The sequence below is a fragment of the Daucus carota genome, chromosome 1 (genome assembly GCF_001625215.2).
Source record: "Daucus carota subsp. sativus chromosome 1, DH1 v3.0, whole genome shotgun sequence".
In the NCBI taxonomy this organism is placed as follows: domain Eukaryota; kingdom Viridiplantae; phylum Streptophyta; class Magnoliopsida; order Apiales; family Apiaceae; genus Daucus; species Daucus carota.
The window spans coordinates 48,062,632-48,075,785 of record NC_030381.2 but is presented as its reverse complement, the minus strand read 5'-3'; the positions used below and the strand labels follow the sequence as shown (position 1 = coordinate 48,075,785).

The window sequence follows — 13,154 nt, the reverse complement described above, 5'->3', positions numbered from 1 at the left end:
CGTATCCTTTCCGATCTGCTTCGCGCGGCTGCTGCAGAAGGTTGACTGACTTTACTTCTGTATGCTATTCTACACTTTGCCTAGACACCTTTGTTTTCCGTCAGTTTATGTTGGTCTTTTTCAAGTGATGTTACGTCTGCACTACAATATCTTCAATTTCAATTCGGTTTATTACTACTATCTGAAACCAAGATCGTAGAAATCACGAAGCGAAATTAATCGGTCGACCTATTGATTCAGGATTTATCAGATTTTTCTAAAAAGAAATTATAAATTTTTAGTCAATAAATCATTAAATATTTTTTAAGAAATAATTAAAGATTAATCGGGAATTTTTAAAACATTAAACTAATATTTTCTGTTATAAATTATTACTCCCTCTGTCCCAGTCAATTGTATACGTTTCTTTTTCACTGCTCGACATGCTTTTTAAGACTCTTATAAAACATAGTTCCACAACTTATTTTTAAGATTTTCTTTTTTTGTATAAAAATATAAATGTTATACTTTTATACAAAAAAAAAAATCTTAAAAATAATTTACAGAACTATACTATATTGAAGCATTAAAGTCCGTGCCGCGCCCCCGTCCCCCAATGTATACTATTGACTGGGACGGAGGGAGTATGAAAGAGTTAGAAGGGGAAGACCTGAGAGAGTAGCAGCTTGTTGCTGTCATTGATTGATGGACATCTACGTTGCATTCTGCTTCTTCTTCTGATCATAGATTAGTAGTATTATGATGAATACGATGAGACCATATTTGTATGTACACCTGGTTACTAATTACATACAAACACAGTCCTAGAATCAGGTGGCTGATGATATTGCGATTCGAAAATGATTGAGTTGTTCTTTCTATTAATATGCATGATATTTCCCCATATATTCTCCCCAGAACAAAGCTTCCGCATTGATTTTATTGTTTTATAGTTATGGTTTGTTTGACCACTAAATTTGAACCAAACTAAAACCAACCCAACAAACCAGTATCATCTTTGTTGAATCAAAATAGACAAGGACAGTGTGCTTTTAGAGCATCTCATGGTGACAATCTTTGATGAGTATTGTTAATCAGCAAAAATATTATTCTATTTCTCCCAAATCGTACGTATGTCTCTTTCAGTTTTCTAGTTTAACCAATATTTGATTAAATATTTAAAATAATTTATTTATTATCTTTGAATAATTAAAATAACATCTTATAATGGATCTGGTGTTCTTTCCATTGGTTTTTTTTTTATTTTTTTTTATAATTATATACTATACAAAAATTTAATTAAAATATAGTTAATTTTACTAGTTGAAAATGAAAATGAACATGTATTCATCATTAATTATTATAAACAATTAAATTTTGGTATTAATTGATTAAGCACCACGCTCATATTTTTGGGGTCCCAGTCAAGGTATTAAATCAGGGCCCTTTCAATATTAATTTTTAAAGATCAAATTTTTGCATATATTTTTTTCGTCGCAAATTAGTAGCCATTTTGACTCCGTGCTTTAAGCTGTATTGAAAACATGATTTTGCATTTTATTTTTATTTTTATTTTTTCTTGAATACCTCTAATTAATGTCTTGGAAACGTGATTCAACTAAATTTTAAAAGTGTAAATGAACTTGTAAATAAATACAAAATTTATTTTAAAACTATTTCCTATTAAAATTACAAAACTATTCAAAAATTGGACCCTTTTTTCATTTGGGCCCATGCCCACCCGCCCTCCAAAGTCCAAACCTGTTAAACCAGATGAGTTGGGTGTTTGGGGGAGTTTTTAAAACCCATTTATGAAGTTATAAATTAAAAGCACTTATTCGTATCGTTTGTGTAAAAAGTCGAAAAACACTTATATAAAAAAAATAAGAATCCTACCTTTTGCTTCATAACTTCTATTTTTTTTCCAGAACTTTAATCACTTAACTAACTTTTGACTTTTACTTATTTTTTTTATTTAAGCAATAAACACTTATTATAAGTTCAATCAAAACGGCGTACTTGATACGTATTATTTCCAACATAAATAGATCCTGATCAGGTACATGTATTTAGTACTGAGATAAACTTTTGAAAGAGAGTAGACTGCCTAATTAATTATACTCGACTTGATTAAATTATCCAAAGTCTTCCTAGAAATTTCAACAATTTGAGTTTTTGTTGGCTAGCAGCTGAAAGAGATGGATCAAACATAATTCTATGGAAATTCATTTACCTAGTAGTCCCTCTCCATGCATGTATAATCCCCACATGAAAATGTATCTATCACTTTTAAACAGGCTTCTTCCTACATTAGATACCAAGGTTAGCTGAGTAAAGCTAGTGATGAAAATGCTTAGGTTTGTTTGTTTTGGCATGTAAAGATGGTATGGAAAAAGTTAAGAGATGGGGGGCACTACTAAAGCTTCGCAAAACTCCATCAATCAGCTTAGGCAGCACAAGACAGCAACAGTTGTCTCCCTTTTTCTCACCTGCCCCTTTAGGCATGATACAACCTTTTGTGATACTATGCTCTCTTTCTGATATTTTCTCCTGAGGTCGTATTAAGGAGGAATATAAATGTTTACCAAGGCGGTATCACATGATATGATTGCATTTATGTCAAAAATAAACTGTAATCCGTCGCATATTTTGATAGAAGGTTAAGAAGTTGCATTTATATCAAAAATGAACAGGAGGTTGATGGTTCGAGCCTCGAGCCGTGGTCACCGGTTTTAGTTTCGGCCCTCTAGTGTGGACGAGCATGAGTTCAGCTAAATAAGATATTTGCACTCGGATTACAGAAGCCTGAGAAGTAAGATATTAATTTTATGTTGTTATAAACTACTCGTATAACTTTACAAAATTACATCATCATTTGATAAAAGGGCCCGGGTCCCTGGCATATAATTGCCGGGGACTGTTTATTTAGCCCATAATTTCTGGGCCGTAGATTTAATATGTCCGGCGCTTTTTTATCGCTGGTCGGGGATATTCCCATACAACGCTTTTTTAGCACTGTACGGGAATATCCATTCCAGCGGTAAAAAAACGGTGGACATGTAAAATTTTTAATATAATCATAGTAGCTGGATACGCATCTAACGGCCCAGAAATTATGTTACTAAATTCCTCCACAGCCATTAATGGCTGTGGACAGCTATCCTTGATAAAATGTCCTAATTTAATAGTAGGTTTGGCTAGTGCTTGAACAAGGACACATTCTAAGCGCTAAATTTAATGTATTTAGTTTGTTTTGATTGATGGAGTTTTTGTGTATATGCACAGGTTCACCATTATTGATAAGGAGCATCCAATCGAAATGAGTTAAGTACTGTAGTATAAACAGAAGACCTCTGGGCCTGGGCTTGGCTTAACTAACACACTGGTTTTGCACGTCAAAAGACCTGTGTGTGTTTACTGGTGTAAATGAAACGTAAACCAATAGATATGAGCAAAGCGCCCTGATTTTGTATTACTGAAATGAAGGAACTGAATTATAAGACCATACATTCATTGATATCATGAATGTATATATAAGAAAAACTTTAACTCCTGCTGCTGCGACAAACCAGGAGCATCACCTGATATGACTCCACTACTTTCCTAAAAATTCTCAACTCCACTTATCCAAAACTCCTCCTAATATTACTGAAACAAACAAATAACCTATTTTACCTGCTATTAACGTGGGTTACGTGATTCAGCAGTAACACATATAAATAAAATATGTTACAAATATTATCACCGGAAAAACAAGTTTTAGGTTAAATCCCAACAAATACGTGAAATTTAGTAATTAGCATGTGCCCACGAACATACTATTAAAAAACCGTTTAGTAATATTTAAACTGTTTATTACATATTCAACAAATCCAGTATGATACTCGGATCAGCTTAGCTCGTACTATTCCTGCTTATGTCCAAATGTCCAAATAATATCCAGCCACTACCCACTACTTTTCAAGTGTATCTATCTGATCGATCAAAACTTAAAATGGATGTATCATATTCAAATATATGTGGTATATGCATTCAAAGGTCTAATTACCTCTCAAGGCTCAACACAATTGACATTACATGTATTAGTCCTCACATGCAATTACTTTTGCTTTAATGTGGAACACATACCAAAAAGCAAATTATTCTCATGGGACAGAAGCAAAACAAGTATTAAGACAAAAGAAAATTCCGTTAAGATTTCGTAGTCGGAAAAATAAATGAAAATCAAAGACAAAGAATGTGCAAAGGTAGCGTATTTAAAGAATTAAAATCAGAGAGTGATACGGGGGCATGCACATCGCCACTAAAACAAAACATGATTAGAGTTTAAGAAGCATGTTGAGAAAGGTCATCATGTTGACACCCACAAACACACAGAACGAGGGAGAAAAATACACACGCAAGATATAAGAAAATTATTATGGGATTTTCTATGGTGTGTCAAAGGGCACACAATAGTCTTTAACTCAAATAAAAATAGATTATTTTGATTAGTGGGTGAATAATAAATGTGAATGATCCCCTGCATTCATATCAACTCCACCAATCAAAACAGCCCATTTTTATGAAATTTAGTGTTTATTGTGTGCCCATGGGCACACATTAGAAAGACCAAATTATTATTAGCCTATGAGGAAACGAACCGAATCCTAAGATTATCTTTACAGGGATGCAGAAGGCAGGGCTGGTCTCAAACTTTTCTCTGTTGTGTTTGGCTCAGGGATGTTCTAAAAAATTCTGATTTATTGAAAATTTTTGATAAATATTTTGATTAATTTTTAAATGATATTTTTACAAATTAAAATTGATTATATTCTGACTTGCTTAAATTTTTTGATTTATTCCCAAGATTTGATATTTTTTATTAAATCCTGAACCAATAACTCGATTAAATAGTTTTGATTTTCGATTTCTGTATGATTATAATATATTTAATAATACAGTATATTGATAATATAGAATGATACTTTTTATAATTATTGAGTGCAAGAATGAGGGATGAGAAACAAGAGCAGGTGAAATGGCAATGTAAAAGGGACCCGGGGTCATCACAAGGAGCCAAAAAAGAAGCTTTATTTTAACCTATTAATATGTTTACTTGTCAAGTGCCTAACTTGTGGATTGTGGGGGCATACATTTCATTTTCTACCGAGGAAAATGCGTTAGGTTTGAATTAGTTTAAAATAAGTGTTTATTGCTTAAAATAAAAAAAAAGTGAAATAGAAGTTAGTAGTTAAGATTTATAAATGATTAAAATGTTTGGGAAAAAAGTATAAGTCATGAAACAAAAGCTGTGATTCTTAGATTTTTATAAGTGATTTTTGACTTTTTACACAGACACTACGAATACATGCTTCTAACTTATCACTCGGCTTAAAAACTCCACCCAAACACCCACTTAATAACTTGATTTTTACTGATATTTAGGGTTAAAAATGAGGGGCGGGGACTTCATTTCCCAGCCCCGCCCCATATATATTTTTCCTGCCCCGTCCCCGCCCCATTCCCCGCGAGGATTTATTTTTAATCCCCATCCCCGCTCCACCGGAGATTTAATATAATTTCGCCCCGCCCCGCCCCGCTGCTATAATATTACACTTTAAATAATTACTTTAAAATTTAGTAATTTTTTCTTCAGAATTTAATAAAAATATACGAGAGTCACGAGACATGTATATTAAAAGCAAAAAACTAAATATAATAGAAATCAAAAAGACTTGTTACACATTGTAAAATTATAGTTTTGTGTATTATAAAATAATAATATTAAATATATTAAATATATTAAATTAAATTTAATTATTTATTTATATTAAATATATGTGGGGCGGGGCGGAGAATCCCGGGGATTCAACAAATACCCCGGATTCAACAAATACCCCTATTTTAGCGGGACAGAAAATCATTTCCCGTCACTACCCCGTTCCCCATATTAGCGGGGCGGATCTGTCCCATTCGGGACGGAGTGGGGCGGGTTGCTCATTTTCCCCACCCCATTTTTAACCTACTGATATTTGAGATTGGTTGCAATAGAAACTAAATTCAGTCGAATCAAGTTTGATCTTTATTTTCCAAATTTAATTTTATAAACGAGTTCATATTCAACTTTATTTATACAGTAAATTTTAGCATGATAACATGCACAATCTAGATTCTTGCATGTATAAGTCTTTCTATATAAGCCCGCACTTATACAAACCCATGCACGCATAGCCTATACACACCGGGTCTTGTGTCTATATATAGTTCGAGTCTGTGTGTATATAATAAAATATATATCCTCACACTTCATATCAAAAATGAATTTTCGCCGGATTTCCACCGACAAAACATCCCGGCGAAGCTTTCACCGTGAATCCAAACCTCTACACCCGGAAGACTTCGACGATGTGTTCGGTGGGCCACCTCGTACTGTCTCTTCCCGCCAATTCTCGGGGGGCGAGTTTGATCGATCAGACCACTTTTACGACGATATCTTCCGGAATCCGGTGAGAGTTGGTGCGGAGAAAGGTAGCCGGAAGTTACTGGAGTTCAGGATTCCGGGCGGCGAAGGAGGCGGTGCCTGTGCAGGTGGTCGTAGGAGCCAAGAGTTTTGTAGTGATTTTTTGAGGATGGATTTTAATGAGGTTCGGAGGTCGAGATCGAGATCGAAGTCGAATTCGTCGTCGGCGTCGGTATTGAGCTCGGAGGAGTTCAGTCCGTTCCGTCCGCCACTCAGTGATGACGATCCTTTTTCACCTGTTTATGCTTCTAAGCTCAGGTACCATAAATTTTAACTAAGATCTTGTAAATTCTACTCACTCAGTCCCCTCAATTGTATACATCAGGTGCGGATGCTCTTATAAGATATTAAAAATAATATTTAAAAAATTATATTTTATAGTGTCTAAGAAGTGGAGAAAACGTATAAAAATATTGGAACGGAATGAATGAATGATCCCGTAAATTTATTATTTTTCATTTGGTGCCATTCTAATAAATTTTTGTATTTTGAAAAGGCCAATAAACGGACAATCAAAACGGGATTCATCAGCAAGGATGCATCACGTCCCAGAAAGACAGGATGAAACTCCGTATTTTCCATACAGTCGTCCTTGCAAACAATCTGTTGATGATGAACAGACCGAGAATTTCAGAAGCCCATTCTTAAATTTCTCAAGGAGGGCATCTTCACCCGAAAGCATGAGCCGTGGTGCTTATTCATATTCTAGTGTCAAAGTATCCGTTGTAGACGAAGATGACTACACGAATGAATTTCACGTACAAGGAGAAGATGATGAAGATGACGATGAAATCAGCAGCTCCTATGTTATTCAAATCAACTCTGGTTATAGGGAACGGACGGATGAAGGAGTAGGCGTTGATGAAGCAATCGCGTGGGCTAAGGAGAGCTATCGGTCACAGAGCTCACCAGAGGAATCATCTGCTAGCATTACTGCACAAGTATGAAGATATTTTTACTATTGAATTGTAATTGTACAAGTATTATACCGCACAGTTACTTATTAGCTCTCTTTTGTGCTTTGTTTATTTTGCAGGAGTATCCTAGTAAGGTGAAATCAGAAGAAGAACAAAGAAAATTAGACGAGTCTGTAAGTACTTCTGTAATCAGCGGTCTGAAAATACAGGACGCATATCTCATTTTGGATTGTGTCATTAAAAATAATCTTAAATTTGATATATGTTTAATCTCATGTACAGAAGAAGATGGAATTGTTGGAAGAAGATATTAAGTTGTGGTCATCTGGAAAAGAAAGAAACATTAAATTGCTGCTCTCAACACTACAAGATGTAAGATTAATCTTAATATCATTATATTTACTACATTTACTACATGATATACATGGCCTATTATAATTTATAGGTTGATTGGGAAATCAATCTGACTTTTTGTTCCTCATCATCAGATATTATGGCCAAATAGTGGCTGGTATCCTATTCCTCTAGCGAACCTGTATGAAAGCTCGCATGTAAAGAAAGCTTACCAGAAAGCGCGACTCTGTCTTCATCCAGATAAACTACAACAGAGAGGTGCAACTCTGTTACAAAAGTACGTCGCAGAAAGGATATTTCCAATCCTACAGGTAAATTGTTGCATTCAAGTGCAGTATGATGAGCCTATTCTGTGTGATCTAAATTTCAGTGTATAATGCTTGTAGCATGAAAAATTGCAATTTTGTTAAAAATTCATTATATTTGATTATGGCTTATATTATGTACTTTTACAGGAAGCCTGGTCTGCATATAAATTGCAAGATATCATTGTTTCAGCTCGAGGCTAGACATCCCACATGCACATTCACCTCAGTCGACGACTCCAGCGTGATTTGCAACAGCTATATATTTGTCATGTTCAATATTTTGTCGTTGGTTAGATATGTGAGACGTAGAAAGTAAAAGATCTGTACAGGATCATAAAAGTTTTGTATCTGACTCCTTATATATAGATGTGTCGAAAGGAGGATGATTAGTACAATAATGAACACAATGTTTATAAAATTTGTAGCCTGTTTATGTGTTCCAGATTATATAAACCTACCGACCAAGTTTGTGCATTCTATCTGTACACTTGTGTTCTGAATACCTGGGAAGAGCAACCCCGGTGGTAGGTATAGATGTCAACTTTGTCGGATAACAAAAATGTCATTTTTTTAATATTCAAAATAATTTAGAAATGTCATTTTTTATATTCAAAATATTTTATTCATGAATGGGACTAGTTGACACTCCTATTAGATGTCAAACTTTTGGACGGTCCAAGTTGACACTCTTTGCCGTATCATTTGGTATCTCATTAGCAATAAAATGCTAACAAAGATACCAAACCATGTCATGTGATGTTGACACTCTTGTTGATACACCGCTGAGCTAAAATGCTAGTGTTGTTTAAAATAATAAGACCAAAGTATGTTACAAATTAAATTCCAGATCATAAAGTACTGTTAGCACTTCAAATTATATGAAAATGTCTGAACTTTCCTTCCCCAAATTTTCTGTTCTTGATATATAAATTTTCAAGAAACTCAGGGAGGCTCTTTGAACTTTAGGAGTTCACCTCATCCAACAGTAAGTCTCATATGTGTCCCGGCAATACACAGAGGGAGAGGGAGATGGAACTGTGGAAGAAGAAATTAAATTGTGGTCCTCTGGAAAAGAGAGAAACATCGAATTGTTGTTCTCAACACTACAGGATGCAAGATTGATCTTAAATATGGTTTATATATGCGAGAGAAGACGTATTATATGCTAGATTGACATTAGGATTTGAGACTGCTGTGGTTAGGTTCTCACTGGAAATATTTCCCAGTTTTCTGGTCCAAATTATAAGATACTTTGGCCAAACAGTGGTTAATGTCCTATCCCTCCTACCAATCTGTATCAAAGCTCAAATGTGAAACAGGCTTATCAGAAAGCGCGACTAAGTATTCATCCTGACAAACTACAACAGAGAGGTCAGAGGTGCAACTCTCTTACACAAATATACTGCAGAAAGGATATTCCTACTCCTTGAGGCACAATGTATGTGCATGTTTGGGAATCCGGAAGTCGGGCTTCTTTTAATAAAAAACAGGCTTATACTTTTCTTGACCCGTTAACTAACTTGAAAATTCTTAATATGATACTCCTTCCATGCCACTTATTTTATACAATTTTTTTTTTCATTGCTCGGTGATAGTACCCGCCTCCGCAGGGTGACAGGGTCCATTACCCGGCTCCGAGATATAATACCCCGCTTCCGTAGGGTCTTTTGTCTGGCTCGGTAATATATTTAACTGTTACAGTATATACTGTACATTTTACTCAAACAAAGAATGTAGCAGGAAGGAGACGGGTCAGAGGAGACTCCTTATAAAAGGATTGGTATCATTCTTTCTCTAGGGGGACTCTGTCACTCACATATTCTATTATCATCTTCTTTATATATGGATTCTCATTCTTACACCGGAGGTGCTTGACGGCCACCGTCCCCGGTCAAGCATTGTTTTGCAGGACGCCCTTCCGGTTCTTTCCACCACTTCCCGACGTCAAGACAGTGCATTAGATGGTCAACGGAAGGAGACAATTTTGGCCTTATCACTCGGGACTTATGTAGTCCTGTTGTGTGGGAAGGGTCAGCAATAACATTCTGAACAAGATTAATTTGTTCAATTGTGCAGATTGTTTATGTTCGCAATATTATCTTATTCAAGTTTCACATTTTCTGGGGAATAAAAATTCTTCGCTAGTATTTTCACCAGCCAGATAAGTATATTACAAAACTAAACATGTACACTCTTCTTAATTTGCTAGCTCTCCTGGACCTCACTGTGTTGGGAAACTTTCGAGCTTTTATCAAATCAGTTGGGGCTTCACCCATTTCTGGTCCACGAGATATATTTGTGAAAACACAAGTAGTCTTTAAATTAAGATGGGAGACTGCTAAAATGGTCTAAAAGATGCAACAAGAGCCCATTCTCAGGTCCAGCAAATATCTTTCAATTTGGAACAATACATTTAAGCAGCATGTGACCAACTAATTTTTGACTCAACTGCCATAACTTTTAAATTGATTGATCTTTTTTGGTGAACAATTATGTTGGGCCTCACAACACCCATTAATTCCGCATTAGTATGATATTGTTCGCTCTGGGTTGTGGTCAAGCCCGCACGGATTTGCTTTCGGGCTCCTCCCAAAAGGCCTTGTACTAATGGAGTTCTTTGGCTGCTTATATTCAAGATAAATCTTCTTTTATCTCTCCGATGTGGGACTTGGGTTGAACCCACTCAACAATCTCCCCTCAATCCAAGAACCATCAGTTTCTCATCTTGCGGGACACGCCGTCCGACCACCTTTGTCGGAAAGACTTTCGACACAAGCCGTCCAAGACCTCCAATCGTAGTTTTAGAGAGCCTCCCCCACATCACACAACTGCAGCCCGCAACCCCAAGATCAACTTCTTAACCTCGCTCTGATACCACTTGTTGGGCCTCACAACACCCATTAACTCCGCATTAGTATGATCTTGTCCGGATGAACCCACTCAACAAATTATACCCAAATTTCAAATCATACAATTTTATTTTTATTAATACGACTACTGAAGAGGAGTTTAAAATTAAGCCAAACTACGTACAAGCCGGAGGGCAACAACTATAGTCTATAAGGATAGAAATACCGCATCATTTCAACAATATATCGTTCACAATATTTTCTGGATTTTAGGCAAATGTATAATCAATTATGTTGGCAAGGAGTAACTTTTTTTTTGATCACCAAAAGCAAGAGCATATTAAGTTAAAACAGAAGTATTTCTCACAATGGTCTGCATAATCATGAATGATTCATGACATGAAGCCTCTAGCTGCAAAACACGGCTCGGGCACACATGGTTGCCATGTTCATGACTTGATGACTCACATGCAACATGTGACTACTGCCTAGTGACTAAACATTTCCTCGACTGATAACTGATAAGCCTGCAACAACTCTCGCAAAGCAAAGCAAGTGGGAATGAATGTGGGATATGCTATTGATTTTTTTTTTTTTTTTTTTGGACGGAGGGATATGCTATTGATTAAATAACCTTTGTACTGTATTAATCTATCTGTTCCAAAATAATAATAATAATTATTATTATCATATAATTCGAGGTGAAAATAATATTTTTATATATAAAAATTAACCGATTCCACTACTTTTATTCACTATGCTTGCTTTATGTATTAAATATAAACCACTAACAGCGTTATTCCTAATTTTCTTACTTTTCATTCTTACTTTACTATATATTCTAATTTCCGTGACCAATCCAAATATTGTTGGAAGAAGTAAGTATTATTCTAGTTACCGAAGCGCTTAATATTTTTGTATTTCATTATCCCAATTTTAGTGTAACTCAAGAAATACATATAATTTTAATAGATGTTACAAAATTTTAGTAGAACAAGAATATTTTAACAAGTGTTATTTCAAACTCTTTTCAAGTTTTAAACTAAGTTTGTTCCAATTTTTTTTACTACATTTTAAAGTATAAATATATATGCTCGAGATGAATTAACCTTCCTACTTAATTATCAACTTTGTTGTCACTCTCTAACTTTTTTATGTGTGTTTTGATGTGTTTAAAATATTATATCCAAATATAATTATTTTCTATAAAATTTATACCAATTAAAAATTTAGATTCTAAATCTTAATCTGAAATAAAGATCAAAATTTTGTTCAAATATTTTGTCCAATCAATGTTGAAAGTGAAAATTGAATTTAATCGGTGAAATCATGAAATAAAAATTAATCAGACATTAATTGAATTGATCGAAAAATAATCAGATGATTAATCAAATAATAAAAAAATTAACCAATTCGATTGGCCATGAAACAGGGATTAATCACAATATGAGAACAGAAGATCCAATGTTAAGGCTTGTATTCATTTTAATCTGCCAGGTAAATGTGCATGGATCTCTTTTCTTTTTCTCATCATTTGGACTTATATGCCTTACCCGGGTGTGATCAAATAAAAGTGCAGCAAGCTTATCAGTACCATAATCTTGTCACGGTCATCTTAGATGTCTCCCCTCCCAACATATGTGCCTTACAGTTCAGACTTCAGAATGTACGTTTCATGTCCCTCTCCTAGTAAAATCTCACGGCGGTCCTCAATATGATAAACTGTGGCATGGCTGGGATGAACTAAACCGTTTTTATTTGTTTGTTAAAATATCTAAAATAATATCTTTGGAAAATTAAAATAATAGTCATTTTTAAGAAAAAGAAAAGGGAAAAGGAAACATTATATATTACTGGTGCAGAAATTAAAAGGTCTTAAACTCTTAACTCATCCTCTCTTTAATTATAAATTAAATATTTTGAAACATCTATTAAATTAACAATTTAACACCAATTTTTTTAGACCATTTCCCATGTGTGTATATATATATTCATAATTTCTTGAACAAAAGGACAAGAGATCGCTGACAGTAATTCAATTCCAAAAGTCATGGGTCACGGGTCGAATCACAGTATCGACTGAGGTGGGCTTTGTCCGGCCCACTAACAAAACTTTAGCACTACTTTATAGTTTGAGGTTTAAAAAACGAGTTTAACGCCTGCCAAAAAAAAAAGTTAACGAGCTTAGAGCAACTCTAATAGCTTATGTATTTAGAGATTTAAACCAAAATATGAGAAATATGAA

The 13,154-nt window shown here is 34.7% G+C and overlaps 1 protein-coding gene across 1 annotated transcript; it reads left to right on the top strand.

Annotated features, from left to right (window-relative positions):
* The first annotated feature begins 6,175 nt into the window (after positions 1-6,175).
* On the top strand, positions 6,176-8,500 carry LOC108214752 (uncharacterized). The gene is made up of 6 exons (XM_017386925.2): positions 6,176-6,739; positions 6,978-7,422; positions 7,518-7,571; positions 7,681-7,770; positions 7,887-8,063; positions 8,208-8,500. Exons 1-6 carry the CDS (start codon positions 6,279-6,281, stop codon positions 8,259-8,261), a joined length of 1,281 nt encoding a protein of 426 aa, XP_017242414.1. The 5' UTR covers positions 6,176-6,278; the 3' UTR covers positions 8,262-8,500.
* Positions 8,501-13,154: the final 4,654 nt, after the last annotated feature.